Below are 27501 nucleotides of genomic sequence, written 5' to 3' on the forward strand. Positions count from 1 at the left end.
GGAGCCTCATTATCACCAAATGTTTTTATGACAAATATCTTACCATTATACCTAATTGTCGTGGTGTGCAACCTCTTTGACAGGATTTAAGACCTACAGCGACTAGACATAGACGCATACTAAGACAGACACTTGACAAAAATTCAAAAATAAAGAGAGAAATGAAACGAGGGCGTACGTGACTAGCGGCAGGCAGTATATTTTTCGACTTCCTAAAAGACGGACACAAACGAGACGACAAGGAACGAATTGACCGTTCTCATATGTATATAAAATAGACGACAAAAGATATAGCCGACCGTTCAAGTGGTCCTTCGAGTAAAAAGACTAGTCCTATGGTGAAGACAAAACTATGAACAGACACAGACATGGCAGCGTCTTCGACAAAGTGTATGACCGCCGCTGCTGACCAGACCGTATATCAGTTCTAAGTCCCTTAAAATCGCCTCACCCTTAAAATCGATACGCATATGACAGAAATAGACAGGGAGACGGTACCTATCTGTGTAGACTCACAAGATATCCTGTCACCAAAAATTACACAAATTATAATTTTTACAATTTTATCACTCGATACGAATACACGATGTCACGCCATTTCTCCCTGCTCGAGGCCATTCTACTGCACTCATTTAGGGGACCTCTCACTGCAGTTTTAATTTGGTCGGTCCACCGCATTGGTGGCCTCCCGCGCGGTCTTGTACCATCAACGCTTCCCTGTACAACGAGGCGTTCTATGGACCGGCCATCAGGTCGCGAAACGTGTCCGAAGAAAACTACATGACGATCACGACCACTCTGTCAAGAGTGACACGACTGAGAAGAAACGAATACACTGGACAACTCATTTTTTAGACCACAACAATTGAACCATGCAGTTTTCTATCCTTAGAATTCATCAACTTCATTTTATTTCACTCCATATCGTTTTTCAAAAAACAGAAGATACAAAAGATTAAGCCATATGGTGAGATACCTTTGCCTTTACAGTTAGAAAAACGAAACTGCTGCTGCTTTATTTTGTATCATTCATCTGTCATTTATTCAAAAAATGTTGCTTTCTTCTAGAGGAGGTTATTTAAACTGTTCGTTATAAAATAATACGAAAAAGATAAATATTAGGAATTTCGTTTGCGTGACTACAACCATGTATTCACGAAAACATTATTTTACTGTATTCATTTTGTACTTATGCTTAAAAACATGTGATAGTGCCAAAATAAACACGCCGAGGGTGCTTCTTCCATGGTTTGAAGATTTCCACGTGAATTTTACCTTCGAAATTATTGAAGGGGGCTGTTATACATGGTACGTTACATACTAAATCTACTGTAATAACTATAAGTTGTGAATATTGTAAAACATTTTGTGTTTTTAGGAGTTTATCGAGGGATGACATCATTGACTTAGAACCCTTGTATGAAAATTCATGGGAGCATTGTTCACGGTCGGCGCGCGTATCAGTCTCCAAGACATGTATTTCCCCAGGCACGGTAATAATTCTAGCCGAAGAAGTCAATTCCGGAGAGGTTTGTATTAATTTTTATAAAATGGCGGGATTTTTTATTAAGTTCGCAAAATAATATTTTATGTTGTAACGGAAAATATAAACATCAAATTTTGAGATATTCCTGCAGTCTCAAACGTTAACCAATTATTAAATTATGAATTTTTTGAGAACTCACTTTTAGAATCTACAGTAAAGCCAAGAGTAAAGTATAAACTAAAAGCAAAGCGATAAAAATTTATATTTCAGATTCTTCGAGGTGATGTGGACGTCGATGAAGTAAAGTCTCTGGAAGTAATGTGCACAACATGGAAGCTTTTCTTGGAAGAAGCTCCTGAGGCATTTCAAGTTGTTGCTTATGATGATCAAGGTATGCTGATGGAAATTCTTTAATCAATCATATTCATATCTGACACTTGTTTTAAAAACATAACAATGGTACTGACATTATGTATTATGGTCTTACTGAGTCAGAGAAACTGTAAATTCATTTGTAATTTTGAAGGAGCCTGTTGAGAAAACATACAATCATTCCATAATGGTTCATTTATTGAATCTTGTTATCTATGACTACTTAAAGCAAATATGAATTGTAACATGTTGGCTTGGTTACACATACTAAAAGAAGTTTTAAATGATTAGAATTCTGCCTACAAAACATATTCTTTATATTAACACAAAAAGGAAGCTTAAGTTTATGTCTGAATTTTAAATTTTAATAAAGTCATATCTTATGTATCCACAATCCAAAATGAATACACCCGGTAGAGGCCACCCTGGGCATCAATTCATTTACAATCAGTTAATAAGTAAGGTACCCAAAGATAGAAATATTATTATAATTAGAGAATAACAAGAATTGTTTCCTCACATCTGTTACTGTTTTGCAAACATAATATAAATTTTTGTTCATTCAGGAAACAAATTTTCAACACTAGATGGCCTCACATTTACTTGGACAGTTGAAAATCTCGGCAATAGTGCTGGTGAAGATCCTTTAGTTATGTAAGTATATATCACATTTCATGTTTAGTTAAATATGTATATACAAAAAGTCAGTAATTATGTTTAATCCATTAAAAATACATTATCACTATGAGCATTTCTCTTATCAGAAATTACTTTATAGCACTTACTCATAGAAGTTATATGTTTCATACAACTTGTTTTATAGTTCATAACATATTATTTTGTATAGTTAGTAAAGTTCATCAAAATGAGATAATTTAGTGGTGAGTGGTTGCAATTTGAAATTAAAAAAGTAGCTAAGGGCCTATTTTGACCATGCATCTCCCCATAGACACAGCCTACGAGTTTCTCACCGGATCTTCTCAGTGGGCCGTGTTTCTGATCCGGTGGTAGATTCTGCGAAGCACTGCTCTTGCTAGGGCCAGTGTTAGTAACACTCCCAGTTTGAGCCCCGTGAGCTCACCTACTAGCTCGGTGAATCTAGAATAACCCCTTGAGGTTACTAGAATATGTAGAAAATTAAGACCATGCATATCAAAGTGTTTCTTAATTTAGGCTGATTCTTGTTTCGTAAATGTATATGACTCATCATATTTGTTAACATAAAATTTTTACTATAGAATTGACATTTGTTTTAGGTTAGTTTGGTGGCGTGATACAGATTATGAAGCTCCTCCCAGTGTCTTAGAGCTTGAAGCTCAAGGCAAACGCTCTTATTCAGTGCTACTGTATGGACAGGCTATGGGTGATTGTCGTGTGACCGTATGTCTCAAAAATATTTGTTCTGATTTCACCTTGCAAGTGGTTGCCAGTGTCGTTTTGATGCCTGCAACCGCAGTTATTGCTCCAGGAGATACACTGAAATATAGGTAAGCTATTGGTATGCAGTATAAAACATTTATTCACAGCTATTTAAAATAGGTCAGTGGTGATATGAGTGAACAAAAATGGTTCCTGCCTCTGTCTTACATTGTATAACTTTTTTGAGGATAATTATGAATAAGAAATCTTGTTAAGAATCTAGAGCTGAACATAGCAAACAATGGTGTTCGCATTATTGTTTAAATTAATTTAGTAGTAAGAAAATATATTATTATATCTATACTAATATTATAAAGCTGAAGAGTTTGTTTGTTTGAATGCGCTAATCTCAGGAACTACTGGTCCGATTTGAAAAATTCTTTCAGTGTCAGATAGCTCATTTATTTAGGAAAGTCAAATATTTTGGTACCTTAAATAGCTCCTTAATATTCTATAATTCAAAAATATTTTCACTTTCTACATAAATGAAGAGACGGGTAAAATTTAGCATTATGCCAAAGTAACTATTCCTCGCAAACGAAATCGCGAGCAAAAACTAGTTTGTAATATTTGTAACTAATTGCCAAATTAAATTAGTTAATTTACACAAGGTTTTTTAATAAATTGATTAGGAATTGAGTGATTAAATTCAAATAGCTCATATGAGTCGTCTATTATCAAAGGTAGCAATCTGTGCATTTGGACAAAAAAAATTTATTGATATGTCAATACAGATTGATTTGAATATAATCGTCTCCTTCAAAGAATATGGTTCAAAACCTGCATTAAATAAAGGTTAATAGTTAACCTGTTATTTATCTAAGATGTCGTTCCGAAGAGTTTTATGACTGCCAATGGAATACAAAGTCAATAATTCGTTTTTCTGATTTACCAATCATTGTCCAAAAGTCAGATTGCCGGCTTTGATAATAGTCGACTCATATGTACCAAATTTTGTTTGTCTAGAATAATGATGTCTAATGGACGTTTTTGCTTGTTGTGTAAGCTAATCACCTAATTTTAGGATGTAAATTAGAGCCACATCCGTGTATTTCATGCAATATGAGTAATACAAATGAAAATTGTTTTTTGCTGTGCAGAGTTGTACGAGCACGTGCAGGTCGCCTCACTGTACAAGACATATCTGAAACATTATACTACATGAAAGTTCCAGAGACTGGTATTGCTTTATTGGAAGACAGTACAAGTTTGGTCCGAGGCATGGACATTGGAACAACAAATATATTTCTTATGTCAGGGGTCACAGAAGTCGCGTCTGCAACACTTTCTGTAGCTGAACCACACAGTATCAGGGTCACAATTAGACCTCCTGAACTAATTATACGCGGAGAAGCATTTATTGTACACAGTCTGTTGCTCGATTCTACAGGCCACCCGCTTACTGCTGGTGATGAAATCCTGATTAGGTTGTCAGTTGAAGGAGATGCAAATGTTGATTTGTTCCGGTCTACAGAAAATGGTACCATTACAGATGCGGTTGCCCTCAATGCTGGCTCTTTCACAGTCACAGCAAGATTACATTCAATTGCCGGTAAAACTGTAAACACGAAGGTGGAAGGTCAGGCATCAGCAGTTGCTGTAGAACCACTTGAGATAGTCCCACCTGAAACGTTCATAGCGTGGACGGACACGATTCAGGAATTAACACTTCAACACCGTGGGGGTGGTGATGAACCAGTCGTATGGTCCGAGAAAGATAACGACGGTGGCGGCATTTCTCTTGCATCAACGGGAATAGCCACGATTCGTGGATTGGGAGATGTCGATGTACAAGTGCAATTAAAGAAGTACCCTCACGTACGTGCCACGGGACGTGTGTGGTCAGCTCCAGCGGAGTTATTGCAAGTGTCGAGCTCTGGGCACGCACGCGTCGGCAGGCCTCACCATTTGCACGTAGCACTCACCGCGACGCATCCTACCACAGGCGAACTATACAATTTCGACATTTGTAACTGTGCATCGTTTGCGGTTTCGCTACTCGAAGGCCCCGAACCTCACAATGTAACTTCTGCACCTTGGGTCCAGCCCGTCGAAGGAGCGTGTTGTGTGTTAGAGTGTATATTTATATCCCGGGGCGTGGCCACAGTGCGCGTGGCTCGAGGTCGCACCGGCGACACCACGCGCGTGGCAGTCCGAGCCGCGCCGACCTTACTCTGGCCTAAGAACGCCGCAGCGCTCGTCGGAGCCACTTTACCCGTTCTAGCAGAGGGAGAGTCGCTAGAACCAGTATCAAATGAGCCCCGAATTGCAGAGCTATCTTCAAGAAGCGGTCCGTCGCCACACAGGTACCCTCAAGTGCAGTTGTTTTCTTTCAAGTGTCATAGAAAGGGTGATGCGCGTGTGGAGTTGATTTCGCAATCGGATGATGAACGCGAATCGGTGCGCATAGATACAGCGTGCGCTCCGCACGTGTCGCGTATGCGCCTGGAACTGCCCGACGTGCACGCCAACTGTACCGGAGGCCCAAGACTGTGGTTGCGTCCCGGCCACGAACTGTCCATCAGAGTTACATTATTGGACGCTATTGGACGGGAACTTTTGGATGAGCGAGGACCTAGAGTCACGTGGGAAATCGAGCCTCACCATTCAGGTATACAGTATAGAGCCACGGATAGATTGTTTATCGAAACGCATCCGGAATACGCTCCCGTCCCCGTTCCTTATAAGTATTATCAGTTGGTGATCGCAGACGAACAGGCCGTGGGCTGGAGTGGAGTCCTCAAAGCAAACATTCCGGAAGCTGTTGCTAGTATTCAGGCCAAAGTTGTTGCACCGTTGAAGCTGGATTTGGTTCAGATAAACCTTGCCTGGGAGGGTGAAATCCTAAATAACATAGCGACAGTATCCGGTGGTAGTGGTCGTTACACCGTTGAAACAGCCAAAGGGGTTGTAGCCAGTGTGGACAATGGAAAGCTTTCTACTGTAGTACCGGGCCCTGGGTCTTACGAGCTTGTTGTCACCGATCTTTGTGTCCACGGAGAAAAACAAATAGTCGAGGTACGTACTGCCCTATTTATTGCCTTTAATTGTTAAATGTAGATATGAAATTATAAATCAGATAATTTGACAGGTTAATATTGAAGAGATTTTAAGCGTCGAGGTGTCGACAGCCCGTGCGGTTTGTGTGGGAGGGTGCGTGCCGATAACGACACTAGTCAAAGGCGTGTCGCACAGGTATATATCGAGCAGTCGCAATCCGGACTACAGGACCGTAGGAAATGTGGCCGTCACAAATGGAACTCTCTGTGGAGTGAAAGAGGGAACCGGGAGGGTCAGAGCTTCTTTGGGTGGAGTTTGGAGTTCAGAAGTTGAGGTGAGTGTAATGTTTGGAATTATACTATTGAATACTTTCTAGGGCCTTTGGTTTATTTATTATTATCAATTTTATTCAAGTTAACATTTTATCTTTTAATATTAATGGGTATACTATTAATATACTACATGAGTATACTATAATGGGTTTACAGCAACCAAACTACATATGGTGCTTCATTTTTCTTCTGTCAGCTGTATAATCATACAGTTATATACAAATAATTTAATAATAATAAATAAGTTGCATCAAAACAACAGTCTCTCAGACTACTATCACATAAAATCTTCATATTGTCGACTAATAATACATTTTTGTTCATAGGTGACTGTATTCCCTCCCCTAGAGATCGTACCTCCGAGGGCTCGCTTGCCGCCCGGCGCGCGGTTGCAGCTGCAACACAGAGGCGGTCCTCCTCCGCATCTGGCGTCACTAAACTACATCGCACTCGCACCGCACGGTCCTGCCGAAGTATGTTACGCTCGGAATACACATCTACACGTATACAATTAAATAATAACACACATGTGAAATTGAAAATTTGTATTTACAAGAAAAAAAAAAACGTGGACACAATTTTAGATGTGCATCCAATCACTGATATTGTGTTTTTCATTTGCATATGATGTGTTTTTTTTGTTTGTGTCTCTTATAGATAATTTTTTTAAATGTCTTATTGAACCTATAGAATTCGAAATCCAGGCTTAAACTGAAGCTACAGATACGAATAGCGAAAGCATTGTGCTTTAAATAAATAATTTTCTTAATCATAAATTGAATTAAAAAAAAAAAACACCCTGTATTTCCAAATTTAATTAATTATAACCTGGGAGACTATTTGGCATAGTTTTAGAACAACTGTCATTGAATTTAATGTATAGCGAAGCTATTCTAAAACTTACATTAGTTTACTAATTTATATGAGTAGTCAGTGTTAGGTCTTGAGTAGTTTCTTAAATTCCAGGTATCTTCGACCGGGTCAGTTCAGGGTCTGTCGACCGGCACGGCGCGCATCAAGTTGGTGGCCACTGATATTGCTGACGTTGAAATGGCCAGTGCTGAATCTGAGGTTGAGGTAATATGGACCAACAAAATAAAATAACAGTATCTGATTTTACCTAATAATAAAAAAAAATACAGTATACATAAGTACGTGTTTCCTTTGAAAATATTTTTATTTTTTTATTGCTTAGATGGGTGAACGAGCTCACATGCGCCACCCATCTTGAGATATAAGTTCTTAGGTTTCAAGTATAGTTACAACGGCTGCCCCGCCCTTCAAACTGAAAACGCATTACTGCTTCACGGCAGAAAGAAAGGCAGGGTTTTGGTACCTTTTTTTTTAACGCTGGGGAACCCATTTACGGATACCCGGTCGGGGGGAGGGGGGGTAACGAATCGGGTTATGTCGGACTCCGGCGCCTCCTGAGAGGAAGAGGGGGACGAGGAGGGCCAAGGTCTTCCACCTCCCCGAAAAGGTTGCGGTACCTACCCGCGCGGACTCACAAGAGGTCCTACCACCAGTAAACTTCAAATTTTAACAATCCACTAATGTGTGACAGGTCATTCCGATAACCGGTCTTCGTGTTCGAGCGGCTACTCAAACTCTTCTAGTGGGATCTCCATCTCCACTGTGGGTGGAGGCTGCGGGACTCGGGGCGTCGTCGCTGGCCGCGCTGCATCCCGCGCCCAGACTCACCTGGACCGTAAGGGATGGGACCTCGGCTAGGCTCTACACCACACATGCTGACGGTAATATAGTATACTAGCGACCCGCCCTCGCTTCGCTTCGGAAACATTAAATTTTATTATTGATTGAGTCCCGCGATGTTACCCGCGGTTATTGTTGTACCGCGGATAACGCCGCGGAGCGAAACTAGTCTATAAAAAGTAGACTAAGTTACTCGTTATATCATCAGCTACCTGTCAGTGAAAGTCCCGTCAAAATCGGTCCAGCCGTTCCAGAGATTAGCCGGAACGGCTATTCATCGTGTAATAAAAATAATAATTTGCGTAATTAATGGTGGAAGAACCTCTTGTGAATCCGCACGGGTAGGTACCACCACCCCGCCTATTTCTGCCGTGAAGCAGTAATGCGTTTCGGTTTAAAGGGCGGGACAGCCGTTGTAACTATGCTTGAAACTTTAGAACTTATATCTCAAGGTGGGTGACGGCATTTACATTGTAGATGTCTATGGGCTCCAGTAACCACTTAACACCAGGTGGGCTGTGAGCTCGTCCACCCATCTAAGCAAAAAAAAAAAAGTCAAAGTTTCAATCTTCAAGGAATCTTTCAAATGCCTGTTGTTATTTGGGTTAATAATATTTAAGTTGACAATGTTTCATCAATTTGCAGATTTATTGGAAAGGTCAGTTGCTGATGGTCTGTCAGTGCGAGTGGTGCCCCTGAAGCCCGGAGTCATAACTATTGACGTTCGTGTACGAAATATGGGACAGGTGCGTGGAAATTGTTCATCGAACATTAAAAATTAATATAACGCTATTCCGTTAGATGCCAACACGGCAGTAAATAAACAATTAAAATTCGTGCTCGTCTTCAGAGAACGCATTAGTTTTGATATTGACCCCAACGAGTTCACGTGTTGCGGGAATTAGAGAGAGATTTTAAAGCAGAAATTGCCTAGTTTGAATATTTTTTTTATTGACGACCCTATTGTCAATTGGTACTAGACAGAAAGAAAAAATTGGCAGACAAACAGAATAGCATTCTTCTTAAAATTTCTGGTTTTTAAACACATCAGCGACCTGTCCCTGCCTAATCATTACATTTGGCTGCACACTATCGAGGTGGTCTTTAGATGCACATGAATTAAATACGTTTGTTTTTGTATCCGAGACAGGCTGTCGAGACTCGCACTTGGGACAGCACGATCGAGATCCTAGCCGTATCCGACATTCGGACTTCGGTGGATGGGCTGCCGAAGCCGCTGCGGTCCGGCGAGCGCCTCGCCCTGGCCCCCGGGTCGGTTCTGCGACTCAAGTCGTTGCCCAGGAGCAGTTGGTCGGCTCTCAGCGAGGGCTCGTTCGAAGTCAACCCTAACGGCGAACTCAGGGCCTTGAAACCGGGACACGGTGTTATAGTGGCCCAACACAAGGACGACAGAAATAATATCTATAGGGAGACGGTGAATATTTTTTAACTTTGGAATGTTTTAATTATACATAATTTCCATTCTAAGCTAAACGGGAGCGTTGAAGGAAAGTTTATTGATCGAAATTCTAAATTATTCAAAGTAATATACATTTTTATTTTTTGAATAGTCGGGTGGACGACATCTATAACGTAAATGCCGCCACCCACTTTGAGATACGAGTTCTAAGGTCTCAGTATAGTTACAACGGCTGCTCCACCCTTCAAACCGAAACGCATTACTGGTTTACGGTAGAAATAGGCAGGGTGGTGGTACCTACCCGTGCGGACTCACAAGAGGTTCTACCACCAGTAAAAACGTATTTATTCGTATGAATGAGGCCACTCCAAATCGATTACTGTAGTAAAAAAAAGAAATGTTTTACAGGTTCTCCACGTCGAAGTATCAACACCACACTACTGCACGGCGGAACCGTCAGGGGAGCACGACGAGACCACCCTGAGACTGGTGTTGAGGAGCTCTATAGGCCGCGAGCTACTGGCGCCCGACGCTAACGTCACGGTTCTCTCGTCGCTGGTCGCACACTCGAGGCGCGCCGTCCACAAGTACGTATTCTGCAACCGGTGTGATTAGTGCGAGTTTTAAAAATTCTCGATCGCGTAAAAGTTAATTCATATTTGTATGGAACTGGAACAGCGCCTCTAGCGGCAAACGTAAGAACGTGCGAACAGTGTGTGTTCGCGAGTGTACCAACTCCATAAAAAATTAAGTTAACTTTTACGCGATCGAGAAGTTAAAAAAATTCGCATGAAACACGCAGACAGCTCTCAGTGTCAAGTGGCTACCGAGTTCGTAAAAGTCCATAGACTAGAACGTGAATGCAGTTGTCGACTTTGAAATTTAAGGTCGGAAAATAGAGTTCCATGTTTACATTTGCGTAGTCACTGGTCGTCTGTGATGATGCCTATGGGCTCCAGTAACCAATTAAAGTAAATGTGACTAAATCGTAAATTTACATAGAAAATACTGTCTGAATGCTCATGAACGGCTGGCTACTTGTTATTAATAAGGTATGCTATTAACGTCAGTGGGGTTTCGTTAGTGCCAGTCTGTCTTTTTTCTTAATTTTCTTTTATTACCCACAATATTGTTGTGAATTTGTTTTAGTGCTCTTGGAAATGAAATAGTCATAGCCAATTTGAACTCGGCGGGTGCATTCGTGAGCTTCGCCGGTACAGCCGGAGGCGTAACCGTCAGAGACGACGTTTGGGTCACCGGCTCCGATTCAAAGACTGACAGGATAGTAGGTGAGAGTGAAAAAAAAATTTAAAAAAAATTGACAGGGAACTAAACTCACCTTTCATGAGTTAAAAATCTCGGTAAATCTACGGTTAACTTCATCATTCTTAGTCGTAAGCATTCCCATTCCTTCATGGCAGAAACCGGGTCGATGATTGTGCGCTTTGAATATGATGACATTAAAAGCTCCGGGATGTAACTGACATAGAATTGAAGTGATCTGACCAAAACTTGATTCGCGCCAAAGACATTTATAAAATACTAGCTACCCGCCCTCGCTTCGCTTCGGAAACATTAAAACACACATGAAACAAAAAAAGAATTAAAAAAATAATAAAAAAAGTAGCCTATGTTCATCAGGGACAATGTCGGCTTCTAATGGAAAAAGAATTTTTCAAATCGGTCCAGTAGTTTTGGAGCCTATTCGAAACAAACAAACAAACAAATCTTTCCTCTTTATAATATTAGTATAGATATATACAATTCGGAACGACAAATATTTGCCTTGTCGTTACGGTGGTTTTCCCAATGACAACATCACCACTTTCGTCTAGCACTATAAGCTAGTGACCTGCATCAGAGCAATGAATCCATATATAAATTCGGAAACCCATCTATTGCTGCCCACGCTATTTTTTTATTTTTTATTGCTTAGATGGGTGGATGAGCTCACGGCCCACCTGGTGTTAAGTAGTTATGGAGTCCATAGACATAAACAACGTAAATGCCGCCACCCACCTTGAGATATAAGTTCTAAGGTCTCAAGTATAGTTACAACGGCTGCCCCATCCTTCAAACCGAAACGCATTACTGCTTAACGGCTGAAATAGGCGGGGTGGTGGTACCTACCCGTGCGAACTCGCAAGAGGTCCTACCATCAGTGATTACGCTAATTATAATTTTGCGGGTTTGATCTTTATACACGATGGCATTCCTTCATCGTGGAAGTAAATCGTGAACATTTATTGAGTACGTATGTCATTAGAAAAATTGGTACCCGCCTGAGATTCGAACACCGGTGCATCGCTCAACACGAATGCACCGGACGTCTTATCCTTTAGGCCACGACGACTTCAATAACTATGGTAAGCTTAGGTCACCTTTGCGATGACGGCCTCATATGTGTGTGTCAGCGGCGGGAGGGTGGGGCGTGTGCCTGGAGGGCGTGGGCTGGCGCGTGCCGAGCGGCGTGCGGACCGCGGCGGGCGCGGGCGCCACGCTGGCCCTCCTCACCGATGACGTCACCGCGCACCACGTGCTGCGGCTGGACCGACCCGCCATCGCCTGTACGCTGCAACAGATACCCGTCGAAAAGGTAAACGCGGACTTTCTGACACGCTTTTATTTACCTACCTAAGCTGATGGTCTTGAGAGACCATATCGGCGTCACCGGGCGAGTAGGTGAGCTCACGGGGCTCAAACTTGACGTTGTTGCTAATACAAACCCTAGCAAGAGCAGTGCTTCGTAGAATTTACCACCGGATCGGAAACGCGACCCACTGAGAAGATCCAACGAGAAACTCAGTGTTTGTTTAGTCGATGATGGGAACGATGACCGGGGCTTATTATACTTGAGCGTTTACAAACGTGCGAACCGAGTCATAAAACATTACGTCAAAGGAATGTGACAATTCCGCGCAACTCGATATCGATAAAGGGATGCCGCTCGGGTTCAGGTAGTCAGATGACGTGGTCGTTGATGACTGGTACATGTAAATTATAGGTTACAACCATGCCAACATATAATACAATAAAACCATACAACCAACGTTCGGCTCGGGTGACAACAATTCGCGGGCGGAATGCCCTACTTTTTTTCCTCGGTTATATTGATTTAATTTTAAACACACAACAATAGAAGTGTGAGCGAGAGATCCGATATGCCTATAAGTGTGAACGAGAGATCCGATATGCCTATAAGTGTGAACGAGAGGTCTGATAGAAATGATTCATGACTCAGTTTGCACGTTTGTAACGGGCCAAACTATAGTTCGATCTATGTAACGTTATCTTTTAAAGTAATCGTCAAATTCCTAACTTCAAGTCGTCTGATGATCTTGAAAATTTGTACACGTATCTAAGACCGATGGCATTACAATAATTTTACCATAATTTATTGCTCTAGGTGGCGGGCGACTCGACTTCACGATCAACCCTGCTATAAAGTGACTGTCTTGTATATTCTGCATATCTTTTTGCCATGGAGTCAATATAAGATAATAAGTTTTGAATGGTATCCCAAAGAATTGCGATGAAAAATTAAATACAGAATTCTGTCAACGCTACTGTACAAATGTCGTTGAAAAAGAATTAAAAATGATAATTCATTAAAGAAATTACTTTAACTAGTGGTCGCCCAGTAGTCGAAATTCGACTATAATTAATTGAAATTATAAGTTTGTACACTATTTAGATTCTATTTTCAAGATTCTATTAAGATTCTATTTTATACTTCTATAATCACAAAGGACAATGCCCATTTTCTATGGCCGTTTGGGCCCCTAACAAAAGTTGTCCTGTCATGATCATTTTAACTTAATTTGATAGACAAAGAAATATCGTTTCATATTCAGAAAACGATTTTTATATTCTCACCCAGGTTTAAGAGAAATCTGTTTTTTTCTGCAGCTAAAATTAAGTTGTTAATTGTTTTCTTCGAAATCAATAATCGCTCTCATAATTATTTACAGTATTAAATAAGTTAATTGTGGTTAATGTTGCTAGAAATAAGCCCTTACGTACATTTTATTATTATTATATCCTCATAATAATAATAAAATGAAATGAAAATCCGGAAGCCGGCAACGATATTGTTGTTGTTGTTTTTAAATTCACCAATAGGCAGGCAAAGAGCGTAGCCTATACAGCCTAGTCTGTCGAAGTTATATCTTTTTTATGTCAATAAAAAGCCGGTGTATCTCTTTTTATTGCTTTTTGGGAGTTTTGACGTCAACTCGACGAATACCACATTGACTGAGCATGAGCTTACGCAGACCTTTTTTATACACAATATTACAAATACAAATAATACAAATTACACAATAAACTATTAAAAAAACATTAAAATAAAAATTCAAGTGACGCTTCACTGCTTGCTGCCAAAACTCTCTGATCATATATAATAAGAATAGAGTAATGGTAGGCCATTGATATTTTTACTAATGGAATCATTAATATCTAAAAATATTAAATAATTCATGGTTTTAAGTAATAATTATTATTACAATATATAAATATTGAATTGAACAAAAATAAACTAAGAAGCCTGTGAATTATAAGCATTAGCTATTTTTTTTTTATTTGTTGTTCAAGTCACAAACAACTCTTTCGTTTGACAGCATATAGGTTTGCTATAAGGCGGTATGGGCTAAGCCCTTTGCCTATTGGCGAATTTAAAAACTATGGCATGGATAGTTTTGGGATGTTATCAAATAAGTAATTTATTTTTTTGGAAAACAATGCCAGGTTGAAAGAAATGTTGATACATAAACTAAACAACGTGAAAAAATAAGGCATAGTTTTTCAAGTACAAATAGTTTTGACATAAAGTTGGCCCACTTTTGGGCATTGTCCTTTCACCAAGACTACACTATAGAATAATATTAATAAAGACATAAAGACAAACAATATTTAATCTATTCTCAATTTGACAACAGACGTCAAAAACAAAAGTTTGACAATAAATAAATAGTATGAATGCGTGTGTGCGTCAAATACATGGTAGTTTGTGTAATGTTTTCTTTATTGATTTAATGTATCTTTTATGCATTATCTTAAAAAAATATTAGCATTGTGCACTTCTTCTCTATATTCTTTATAAGTGTGGAAAATTTCATACTCCTCCGTCTGCGCAATTTTCGTAAACAGGGATACAAAGTTTTTGCTTCACGTATTAATATATAGATATATCATACAGATCGAGTTCAAGCAAGGCGAATGGGCGTCCTCACTGGTCCCGTTGTCCATCGAAGCGTCCGGACTGACGTCGGGTCCGTTGCTGTGCACGGAGGAGCAGCGCTACGCATTGGAAGGCGTACAAATACAACTACCCTACACTTGCAGAACCAAGCCGCCGCATACAGCGGAGCCCGTGCTCGACATGATCAATGGTGAGATCCACTAAAATTAAAATTGTAATTGTACCATGCAATTTGTCTCGACTATTGCAAGCGTCGCGACTGGTGATGGCAGTGCGTGGGGCCATAATCGACTACTCCTTCGCCTACGAAGCAATCGTGTATCTTCAATAGTAACTAGCTGGGAACAAATCACGCACGGTCATCTGGCCCCAAATTAGGATTCCTTGTGTTACGGGTATCAGATACTGACATACATACTTACATACGTTTAAATATATACAAATGTAGATAATAAACACATACAAACAGCAAACAAACCTGTCCATCGCAAGAATGTTTGCATGATGCCAGAATCGAACCCACGACCCTCGGCGCAACAGTCAAGGGCACTGCACCCCCGAGCTAGTCTAATGAAATAAGGTAGATGACTAGTTCCGTGCTTATTAAAACCAATACTCCTAGAGCGTAATAAACCAGGAAATTATACACTAATTCAAGGTGTAATTTTTTTTTATTTTTTTTTTATTGCTTAGATGAGTGGACGAACTCACAGCCCACCTGGTGTTAAGTGGTTACTTGAGCCCATAGACATCTACAACGTAAATGCGCCACCCACCTTGAGATATAAGTTCTAAGGTATCAGTATAGTTACAACGGCTCCCCCACCCTTCAAACCGAAACGCATTACTGCTTCACGGCAGAAATAGGCAGGGTGGTGGTACCTACCCGTGCGGACTCACAAGAGGTCCTGCCACCAGTAAAAACATAAAACATAGTTCTAGGATTAAAAACATATAAATGACATATAACTTGATATAATCCCGCCGTCTGCGATATTATGTACGAGTTGAAATCACAGACTGACATAAATTATAAACGGAGTCCTTTAAAAAAAAAAAACAGAATTTAAAAAATTTGTATTAAGAATTTATTTTCAACATGTCCTTTAACTGACGTTTGATGAATGACGCAGTTGCAAACGTTGTTAAACATAACGTATTGTGTACTTAACTAGTGACACTTTTACAATTTCAGGACAAATGGGTTGTAAGATTGTACCAGCGAGCGTCATCACGGAGGCCTCGGATGTCGAGCTGTGCGCGGAGTGGGGCGCCTACCGAACCTGCACCAAAACGTATTTGCTGCCATTGATTCACACATCTGCTTCTAAGGTGATTATTCAATGCTAATTTGATATAGTAATAGTGAAACTCCACTGTGACTGGTTTTTGTAGGAAAATTAAGAATTAATGGCCATGTTAGGAATAGTGGCGGTAAAAATGTGGAAATTATGGTGAAACAAGAAAGCAAAAATCTTACCTCAGAGAAGTATTCACTGGGCAAAGCACATGTGCCATTATGCTGATCATAGATAGAAAAGTACTAGAATCTTTACCTCGGACCGGACGTACAAAGGTACCATAAGAGATGGAAATACATGAAAGATACTCCGCATTGGATGGTTTATGATTGTTCGACACACATATATATATATATATATATTCACCACAATCAATGAACAGTTCAATTAATGTTGTCGTTGTTGTAGTCCTAGAGTACCTCGCTGGTACATAGGGCCCTCACAAGTTGTCTCCACTTGCCAAGTTCACGTAATGCAGCCACAAAAATAATAATTCAGCGTTGTTCATTCAATCATTACCTTTCATATTATGTTGATGATTTTCTAAATCTTATCAGAAAAATCACGGACAAATTCAGCTTGTGGGCGAAAATTTATCTATGGATAATCAATCTCCAGGGGTCAGTCATCATGCCGAAATGTGATTATTACCACTCTAACTATACTGAGCCCTTTACTTTGAGTTGTAACTATACTGAGACCTTAGAACTCATATCTCAAGGTGGGTGACTGCATTTACGTTGTAGATGTTTATAGGCTCCAGTAACCATTTAACACCAGGTGGGCTGTGAGCTTGTCCACCCATCTAAGCAATAAATAAATAAAAGTTGTATATTGTAATGTCTAGGTGTCATTGCTGCATCCCCCCGCCGTGTTCACCGTGGAAGGACACCCTTTGGCTTTGAAACTAGTAAAGGTCACTCCTTCGCCTGGCCTTATAGTTGATACGGTGCATAAAGACGGTGAGTATTTTTTAATTCGTAAAAACGACTGTAATTCGATTATGCTTGGCTATGGCTCAAGTTAAATGTATTAAAAAAAACCTGAGTGTACCTAGGCGCCCTCTGTCGTACTTTAATAGTACTATGAGATAAACCTGCACCAAGCTTCGTCACAATGAAATTTTTTAGAAACACATAGTTCAAATTCCTTAAATTAGGTAACTTTTTTTTTGTACTTTCAGTTTTTTTTAAAACCATAAAAAAAATTTAGTTTGAATTTCTTATAATCTATATTAGTACCTTAAAAGTCTAACACATAACTATACATACATATACATATTTTTTTTCATTTCAAGTGCCTGCTGCAACGTCTATTAACCAGCAGTCCCTCGATCTTGCTCAATATGACATGATATGATATGATATGATATGAACACTTTTTATTTCTAATAATTTATTTTAATTGAATGGCTATTCTGTTTATGAAGGTGAAATCACAGTGACCGTCTCTAACGAAGCGTCGACATGCGGCACTGGCTGGGTGGAGGTGAAGTCGAGGCTGACCGCGCAGGAGTTGCGCGTCGAGGTGGAGAGGGAGTGTGACGTGTCGTGCGGGACGTTGCTGGGGGCTCTGTTCTCTCTGCTGCGGCCCTACCTGTCGACCCTGTTCACCGTGGCGGCCGTCGCGGCGGCCTACATGTTCAGTACGTATTACTTGGGACATAAGATTGATAATTGGCATTAATGATATCTTAGAAACGCAAACGATCATTCAGGGGAATTCTTTAATATAATATAATCTATGTGTTAATACGTGAAGAAAAACTTTGTACACCTTTTTACGAAAATTGCGCGGACGGAGTAGTATGAAATTTTCCACTCTTATCTATACTAATATTATAAAGAAGAGTTTGTTTGTTTTAACGCGCTAATCTCAGGAAGTACTGGTCTAATTTGAAAAATTATTTTAGTGTTAGATAGCCCATTTATCGACGAAGGCTTAATGCAAGTCGGTTAAGAAGCGTGATTTTGGTACCTTAAATAACTCTTTATCATTCTATTATTCAAAAATATTTTTTGACTTCCTACGTAAATAAAGAGGCGGGTAAAATTTAGCGTTGTGCCAAAGTAACTATTCCACGCGGACGAAGTCGCAGGCAAAAGCTAATATAGAATATAGAGAATGCAGAATGCTATCTTTTTTTTAAATTATGCATAAAAAGTACATTAAATCAATAAAAAAAACATTACACACACTACCATGTATTTGACACACACACGCATGCATACCATTTGTTTGCTGTCAAACTTTTCTATCGCTTATATTATATAGTCTGTGGTCAAATTGAGAATAGATTATATATTGTTTGTCTCTAATAATATTTGTCTATAGTGTAGTCTTGGCGAAATCTGTGATTATAGAAGTATAATAGTCTTTGATAATAGAATCATAATAGTGTACAAACTTATATTAATTATAGTCGAATTTTTACTACCAGGAAACCACTAGTAAAATTAAATAGCCTCGTTATTAGAGTTCATAGTGATTTTAACCGCATTGAACGCACTCGTCAATGCTCATATATATACCTAGTCAGGTCATAAATTCTGTCACATGTTTGATGTAAAATAATTGAAAAAGTTTATTCATTATGTAACCATTCATATACCAAAATGAACTTAACAAAACATAGATTCTTATGACACTAAAGTTTATTCAAAATGACCTCCGTGATTTTGAATACAGGCCTTCAATCTGCGCGGCCAGTCGTCTATCGCAGCACGAACGAGGTCCATGTCAATATCGGCGGCTGCCTTAATCAAGGATGTCTTGAGTGACTCCAAATTGGGATGAGGCTTTGAGCACGCCTTTTCCTCCAAGTGTTGCCATATCTTGTAATTTAACGGATTCAAATCTGGACTGGATGAGGGCCAGTCTTCGTGCCGGATGAAGTCAATTTCACGCGCCGCCAGCCAGTCTTGTGTGCTCTTCGCTCTATGAGCTGGCGCCGAATCTTGTTGGAATACCCAGTGCCTGTTATTGAACATGGTATGAGAAACAGGTTCCACAAGGTTCGTCAGGGCTGTATTTTGATACACAACTGCATTCGTTTTTACACCTTTCTCACAAAAATGTACCTCTGTTAAGCCCCAATAAGAAACTCCCAACCATACCATGAGCGAGGATGGAAAATGACCTCGTTGGACACGCGGAATACGGTTGCTCGCTTCTTCACTACTGTGTGCGTACACCTTATCATTTTGTTTGTTGTAGCTCTCTTCTACGGTAAACATTTTTTCATCCGAAAAAAGAATTTCTCGATATTTTTTTCCCGCGTACCGCTTCAACAAAGCGCGGCATCTCTTCAGTCTCAGGTCCATTAGACGAGCATTCAAACGATGTCCTGTTTTTCTTCGATATGCCCGAAGCCCTAATGCCGAGTTTACATTACGAAATTAGTGTCATGCATGTTGAGCTCAGTTTCACGAAAGTAGTTTCGATATATGCGAAAGTAATTTCGTTAAAAAATTAGTGTCGCGAAATTCACAGTAACGTAGTAACCGTGGCGCCGCCAGCATCAAAGCTATATTTTGCTATATTCAATGTAGCTAAAGAAATGCTTATATATATGCTTCTTTGACACATTGCATCTCCATGGCTTGCATAATTATTTTGTAGGCCGCATCTCGGGCATGCCTATTTTTATATTGTAGGTGTTTCGGGTCCCAGAGACACTCTTGTCGCTGATATTCATTAATGAATTGTATTTTTTTCTGTACTCCATCGTTGGTTTGCCATTTTCAACGTTTGAAACGCGTCCGAACTAACAATACACACGTCCGCATAGCGCAGGCCCTTTCGCGACATTAGTTTCACGTCGCATCTACACTATGAAATTAGTTGCATGACACTAATTTCACTAAAAAATCGCGCAGGGCACGAAACTAATTTACATGCATGAAATTAGTGGCATGAAACTAATTTCGTGACATTAGTTTTACCAACAGTTTCACGTGTAATTTAATACTTTCGTAATGCATGCATTAATTTCATGCATGGAAATTAGTTTCGTGCCCTGCGCGATTTTTTGGTGAAATTAATGTCATGCAACTAATTTCATAGTGTAAACGCGACGTGAAACTAATGTCGCGAAAGGGCTTGCGCTGTGCGGACGTGTGTATTGTTAGTTCGGACGCGCTTCAAACGTTGAAAATGGCAAACCAACGATCGAGTACAGATAAAAATATAGATCTTATTAATGAATATCAGCGACAACGGTGTCTCTGGGACCCGAAACACCTACAGTAAAAAAGCAAAATTATATTCACTCATTCGATAATAGTTTTTATAACTCTCAGGATCTTTATCTGCTAATTCAGAGACTAACTTCATTGCACCTAAATGCCTTCTTGTTGACCATCCTCGAATCTACCAACCTTTTTTTTCTTGATAGTCTTTTTTTTAAGTTTATAGGTATATAAGCATTTCTTTAGCTACATTGAATATAGCATATAGCATAGAATTTAGCTTTGATGCTGACGGCGCCGTGGTTACTGCGATACTGTGGATTTCGCGACACTAATTTTTTGACGAAATTACTTTCGCATATATCGAAACTACTTTCGTGAAACTGAGCTCAACATGCATGACACTAATTTCGTAATGTAAACTCGGCATAAGTCTTCATTTAACACCCTTTTCACCGTGGTTCTGCTTAACCCCATCTGAAGGGCCAACAGTTTCTGCTTACGTTTGGGATTTCTTTGAATTCGCGCCTTCACAGCTTTTATCACTGCTGGAGTCCTAACAGACCGAGGGCGACCACTTCTTGACCTGTCATCTACACTAGAGTCTTCATTGTATCGTTTGATGGTACGATAAACGAATCTTTTGATTATACTCAAATTTTTCAGTAGGTTAAAAATTTGAATTGGCGCGTTACCGCAACGTTGCAACGCAATAACTGCAACACAGTCTTCTTTAAGCGTCCACTCCATATTTAAAAATGAGTAAAATTCTAAAAGTATACATTTTTATTTTCATGAACAATTCGAAATTCGAATTCAATAAACTTTTTTGTGGCCAGCATTCTAAAAGAAAAGTTTTTACTGTGTGACAATACTTATGACCTGACTAGTTATATATCCGACATACGTAATACGAAAGTCAAGACTTCGTCGCTTTCTTTCACGGATAAGAAAATAACATTCAATGATAAAATTTCAAAGATACCTATTGTATGTTAATTATTTTTTCAGTACAATCGAAGCTGCAACACAAATCCCAGATACGAATGCCGACGGAGCCCGTTCAGACCGTGCTGCCTCCGCTGAACGCGAGTCCGATGTCGCGTCGAACCCGCACCTGGTCGCGCAGTCCGTACGCCGCCAACGGTCCCGCGTCTCCCGTCTACGGGGACGCCAGCGTGCTGCCCGACAGCAGTTTCTCTCCCACGAGAAACCAATCCGGCTTCCTATAGCTGTTGTGTTTAAATAAGAAAAGTGAAAAGACACGGTGATAATTAAAAAAAATTAAACTTGGCAACATTCAAGTCAAAGTATTGCGGCGCTATCCTGCCGCCTGAGTGATATGTTAAAAAATAGATCCTATTACGTGCCTCTGTATAAATTCATCAAAAATACAGTGGGAAAAGTATAATAAACCAAATAAAAATACTAGACTTGGCCTAAAGGTCTAGGAGATACCAGGCCATAAATACCAAAAAAAAAATATTGCGGTGCGACACAGAGACGCGTGATTGGATCAAATATTTAACAATCGAATTTGGGCCTAATCTGACCACAATAGATACGGCTCAATCGAAAGTTCGAGATGGAATGCGTAGCAGAATTGAATGTAAAACTGTAATTAAGTTTTAAGTGTGTTCAAATCTCATTGACTGATTGTTGACTTCATTGTGGTGCATCTCGTATCGTATTAAAAGTGTATTTATGAACACGGCAAGACAGTTTAGTTTTTTACGGTGCATCTTACATGTTGTGATAAAGGTGAAAGTATAATAAAGGTGCCTAGTCGAAGTTGAATCGAAGTGTGGGATTTGTTGTGTACAATAATGATGTAAGTGCTTTTTACGTATATTTAATTGTTTGTGTGACTTAATCAAAGTGGTGATTTGCGAATGAAAATTTATTAATGGTATTTTCATGTGTATGTGTTTCAATTAACTATAGTGAATGTCATAAAGTAAGTTTCATTTTTTGGTTGTGATGGAAAACTTGTATAATTAACAAAAAAAAACCTGTTTTTATTCTTTATTCAGCTGAACGAGGTTTGATGTTGATTAAAATTGAAGAGCATCATAATATTTTTAAATTCGGCATTACATTATTTCTATTATTTATTTCAATATGTTTTCTTTTGTTAATGGCTCAATTAAAACCATAATTTGTCATTTACATTTTCCCACTAAAATAATACTTTGTGTATAATAGAAGGTTACAGTTACATGTAAATTAAGACCAGTTATAAGACCCAATTTACCATTACATTTTAGTAAAGAAGGGAGCTTAAAATATTAAGGTTTTTCTTTGAATCCACTACTAGACATAGTAGAGTACCCCTTAATAAATAATACAAATGTAACTGTAATATAAACTATTTTTGTACAAATTGAAGTGAAAAAATTAACAAAAGATATCAACGGTATTTTGTATGAAACATTCAAATTGAAAAGTTGAATTGATTTTTAGATCTTTAAGTAGATAGTTATAATTATAATCACAACGAATAGGGTATTTTACTGAAAAAAATATCTCTTACATGTTTTTAATGTTTTTATTTTTTTCAAGAGAACTGCAAGTAACAGGGATGACATGCGTTTCAGTTTGAAGGGTGGGGCAGCCGTTGTAACTATACTGAGACCTTAGAACTTATATTTCAAGGTGGGTGGCGCATTTGCGTTGTAGATGTCTATGGGCTCCAGTAACCACTTAACACCAGGTGGGCTGTGAGCTCGTCCACCCATCTAAGCAATAAAAAAAAAACTAGGGTTGCCGATTTTGTACTTAGTATGTAATAATATTCTTAGGAAAGTGGACTATGTAATTTCAACAAATAAAAATATGGCAATAAGGTCCGTTTACACGTAAGTTTAAAAGGACGCAATTTGACAGAATTTTACTATTATAGTATTTTTAATAAATGTTGACAGTCATTAATATAATCATTAATATTGATACAACAGTATTTTAATTAGTTACATATTAATTATGGTAAGAAATTCAAAGTACTTAACTCCGCGTGTCTGGACAAAAAAGTGTGTATTAAAATACAGACTACGCTTTTTTGATTCGAATTAGGATTGCACAAAAATACACGTTATTTTTTTAAAATTTACTTACACATTTTGACACAGCGCGCAATGTAAATTAATTAAAAGTGAACTGACGCGAAATCTACGGTGTCGAAGGAACGGAAGTATGGAGGGTAAAAGCAAGGAGTATCGTCTCAGTGTATTAAAAAGTGTCCACTGAAAAGGAACCATATAAGTTCGCGTCATAGTAGCAAGTGAAAAAACGCTGCTGTTCTTGAAATCTTTTCACTTGTTACGATTAGAATAGGATACTGAATTAAAAAGGAACGAGAAATACTTAAATAACAAGTTGATATTTTAAATACTGCATATTTTTTAATTGCACAACTCACGAAAAATATTAAAGTTTTCAACTCGGCACGCTCTGTTTAAAACTGCTATATTCATACTATTTCTACTTCCTACACTAGCGTTATTTCGGTGAGTCTTCTAACAATAACTTGCTGTTTACAAATGGACACTTTTCAAATTGTCCCTTAAACAAGATACTTATGCCCGTATCTTTAGACGTTTCGTAAAATAGTCCTCCACTCTTAACTCATCCGATGACACTCGAGAATTCCCTCCAAACTTACTCGAGTTTGGTATTTTTATGCCCGTATCTTTAGACGTTTCGTAAAATAGTCCTCCACTCTTAACTCATCCGATGATGCTCAAGAATTCCCTCCAAACTTACTCGAGTTTGGTATTTTTAGTCGACCATTACAATATTCCTCAACTGTCCTCGAGTGAGGTAATAATGATGAAAATTTGATCAAGCTAGCATCAAACCCATAGAGTTCTGTAGTCTATGGTCATTGTTTAATGTCAAAGTCAAGCTGCCGCTGTCTGTTTGACACTAGATGAACTTGTTTGATATTTTGGTTGCTGAGTTATTCGTAAATGCACTGAAGTAGGAAACCTATGGAAATGAAACGTCAACAAACAATTCGTGCCACTGTGACGTCATCTGGCCACAAAACATGGCGGTTTTAGTGCTGCCCAGAAGATTTTAATGTTAGTATGTTTTATCGATAAACTTCTTGGCTTATTTTATTTAAAATATTGTTGAGTATGAATTTATTTGTAGAATTTATACTTTAATAGGAAGTAAGTATATTGTTATGTGCAAAGATGATGTGATTTAGATATTATGTGAAATCTAAGACGAGTTCGTGCTTCAAATTTTCCAAGTAAACGATATGACGATTTTTAAAATTTGCTTCACTGATTTTATAAAGTTGTCGTTTTCCGCAAAACATAAAGATATGGCATAGTACAGTGCCATCAGCCCATTTCTAGCATGCTGAATGTTATCGTATTTTGAGTACGTGTTTTTCTTAGACTATTACAATCTATTTTAATTGTTTTGCTGACCTAAAGTCCGTAACACACTACCCCAGCGCACCTCAAGGAAGGTGCACCGCACTACCGCACCGCACGCAAATTTTAAACTTATCAAGGGACCGCCTGATAAAAAAATACACCTACAGAACATTTATTCGTTAATGAAATTACAAACGTCATTCCTTGTGATTTCCTCTCTAAAATCACTTAATTAATAAATATTTAATGAATTTACAATAGTGTTTTACTCACTGCGGAATAAAACTATTTTATTTAAATAGTTTCGCAGAGATTTTGTCGGTAGCCTTTTTCCCGAAATATCTAAACAGAATGTCTAAATATGTTTTGATGACATATTTTAAAGAGGTATTTATGATTAGTGTCATGATGAATAGATTCCGACCGAAAAATGGTGTCCGATATTTCGGATTCAAAAATATTAAGTGTATAATCTATGTTTCGGATGAGGGCTCCATAATGAATTTAAATATATATAGATAATAGTTTTGGGGCATCGACTTTCTTGAGATCCTATAAAATATGTTTTAATTATTATTTTTGTATGTTTTAAGCATGATAAAATTAGAAATTTTATATAAGCAATCATATTAAATCGATATCAAAGTCAATAAATAATGTACAACCCAAAACAGACGGCCGAACTGACGTGACAATGACATTTGGCGCGCTAAACATGGCGGATTTTCGGCCTCATTAGACGGAGACGGAGACATTTATGTATATTCATGTTTGATTTTATGTACGCACTGAAATACTGTTATATTGTTCTCCTGCGAGTTAAAGTGCTGAGTAAGAACGAGATAGATATATCTTTATGTGTGTGCCTTCAAAATGGGTGCTATTTATTTAAGCAATTGTACGTATAGAACAATATGTCGTGTCCCTACTATATAGGTCTATGCGTAAATGTGTGTGCGTGCGGTAAATCTGAAAGTGTATTATTTATTTTCTAACCTATTATTATTTTAGATTTCGGATCCGACTTTGTATTTTTATTCGCCGCTTTTGTGTGATTTTGATTGCATCGTGTTGTTGAAGTGCTTTTCCACAACCACCAATTTATTATTATATAAATAAAACTTATAATCGCATTGACTTTATTTATCAGGTAGTTAGCAAAATATGACTCTTAAGTAGGTAAATAAAATAAAGAGTTTCAAATGTCTAACCTCGAACTTAATAAATATTATCAAAATTAAATTATTAATAATGCGCGAATCATGCACAGATCCAGGACATTGCACAACAATATCATATATTTCCATTTGCGGTCCACATACTATTTGGACATTGATAGAAAACCAGCCTTGAGGAACGTTCAAGGTACGTCGCGACGTACCTTGACTTGACAGTTCGCTTACTTCACTCCGGTTAGGAAAATTTTCCAAGGACGTTTGATTGGAGTTTATTTTTACGACTAAGCATACCAAAACGCGCGTTGGAGGTTGAGTCGAGTCGAGTTAAGCTCGTGTGAACGGCTAAAGATACGGGTGTTATTCCTCCTTACTTTTAACCTCCTTAAACCGAAGGTACGGCTGTCGGTTGTCTTTGGATTTTTCTGCTGTTTTATCTGTACATAAATAGACACTGACATGTTTAATTAATCTCAGTAAATGACCACCATTTTACTGCGATTATATTTCATCCCATATCATCTCATTTCATTAAATTCATCTCAGTTGATTAATGTCTCAAATTAATCATCTTCATTTCATTTCACTCCATATTATCATTTTTCATAAAATTAAGAATATAAAGTAAAATAAGACATGACTTAAAGGTCTTAGTTACCAGGTCATAAAATCTCTTAAAAAAAAAGAAAGACATGTTTAATTGAATTGTTCGCCAAATGATTTACTTTATTGGGGTTGAATAGCTATAGACGAGTTATTTTAACGAGATCAATTAAAAAAATATATGGAAGCGGCTGTTTTCCACCTTTGCAAAAAAAAAAAAAAAAACGTTAAGAACAAAACAAAAGAGAAAGTGTTTATTACACAAAATAAATCTTAATGTTGTGGTTTCAAATAGCGGTCCATTTAGTTACGGGTTTATAATATGCCTAGAATTTATTGCGGCTTGCATTATAAGCACTTCACCACGGATGTATGATACGAGTTCGAGGATAATATAAACCCTGGGCTAGTTATTCGCCAGTATCTTGATTTCGTTTGTGAAAAACTAGTACAATTTTTTTTCCATAACTGTTGGTTACTTTTGAGGGCTTATTCTGGCTTCACTTAGACTGGTGAGTCAAGCACAAAGTTGTAATTTTCAACGCATCTCATAATATTGCACCTTTAGAACTATAAACGCAAGCGAAGAAATGTGTGTTTTGGAAAATATCGAATCAATCACCATGTACAATCCATAATGGTCTTAAGGTGACGTCAATTAAAAAAGTTTTGTATTAAAAATAAAAAATAAAAGAACCGGCATTTAATTAGTATTTTCTGTAAAAAGCTATTTTAATATTGTTGTTGACTAAGGGCATAAAAAAGGAAACGTTCTTTTGACTGATTAAATGTGTTTTTTGTTGTTGTGACATTGATTTTTGGAAATAAAAACATTTTATAAAATATATTTTTGCTTACTGTTGAAGAAATGAGAGTGGTATTTACATTTTTTGCTAAAT

The 27501-nt window shown here is 38.3% G+C and overlaps 1 protein-coding gene across 1 annotated transcript; it reads left to right on the forward strand.

Annotated features, from left to right (window-relative positions):
• The first annotated feature begins 1027 nt into the window (after positions 1-1027).
• On the forward strand, positions 1028-23387 carry LOC101735791 (uncharacterized). The gene is made up of 20 exons (XM_038019332.2): positions 1028-1308; positions 1379-1529; positions 1757-1877; positions 2425-2512; positions 3115-3345; positions 4378-6295; positions 6369-6611; positions 6936-7082; positions 7576-7686; positions 8174-8363; positions 8968-9068; positions 9473-9757; positions 10151-10329; positions 10892-11031; positions 12157-12338; positions 14940-15132; positions 16138-16274; positions 17091-17205; positions 17673-17888; positions 21445-23387. The coding sequence occupies exons 1-20, from the start codon at positions 1148-1150 to the stop codon at positions 21663-21665; spliced, it is 5130 nt and encodes a 1709-aa protein (XP_037875260.1). The 5' UTR covers positions 1028-1147; the 3' UTR covers positions 21666-23387.
• Positions 23388-27501: the final 4114 nt, after the last annotated feature.

This window comes from Bombyx mori, chromosome 3 (genome assembly GCF_030269925.1).
Source record: "Bombyx mori chromosome 3, ASM3026992v2".
Lineage (NCBI taxonomy): Eukaryota > Metazoa > Arthropoda > Insecta > Lepidoptera > Bombycidae > Bombyx > Bombyx mori.

Coding starts and splice junctions, on each gene's coding strand:
- LOC101735791 (XM_038019332.2), top strand. CDS start 1,148: ATGTATTCACGAAAACATTATTTTACTGTATTCATTTTGTACTTATGC. Junction 1,530..1,756: donor AAGAAGTCAATTCCGGAGAG/GTTTGTATTAAT, acceptor TTTATATTTCAG/ATTCTTCGAGGTGATGTGGA. Junction 9,069..9,472: donor GTGTACGAAATATGGGACAG/GTGCGTGGAAAT, acceptor TATCCGAGACAG/GCTGTCGAGACTCGCACTTG.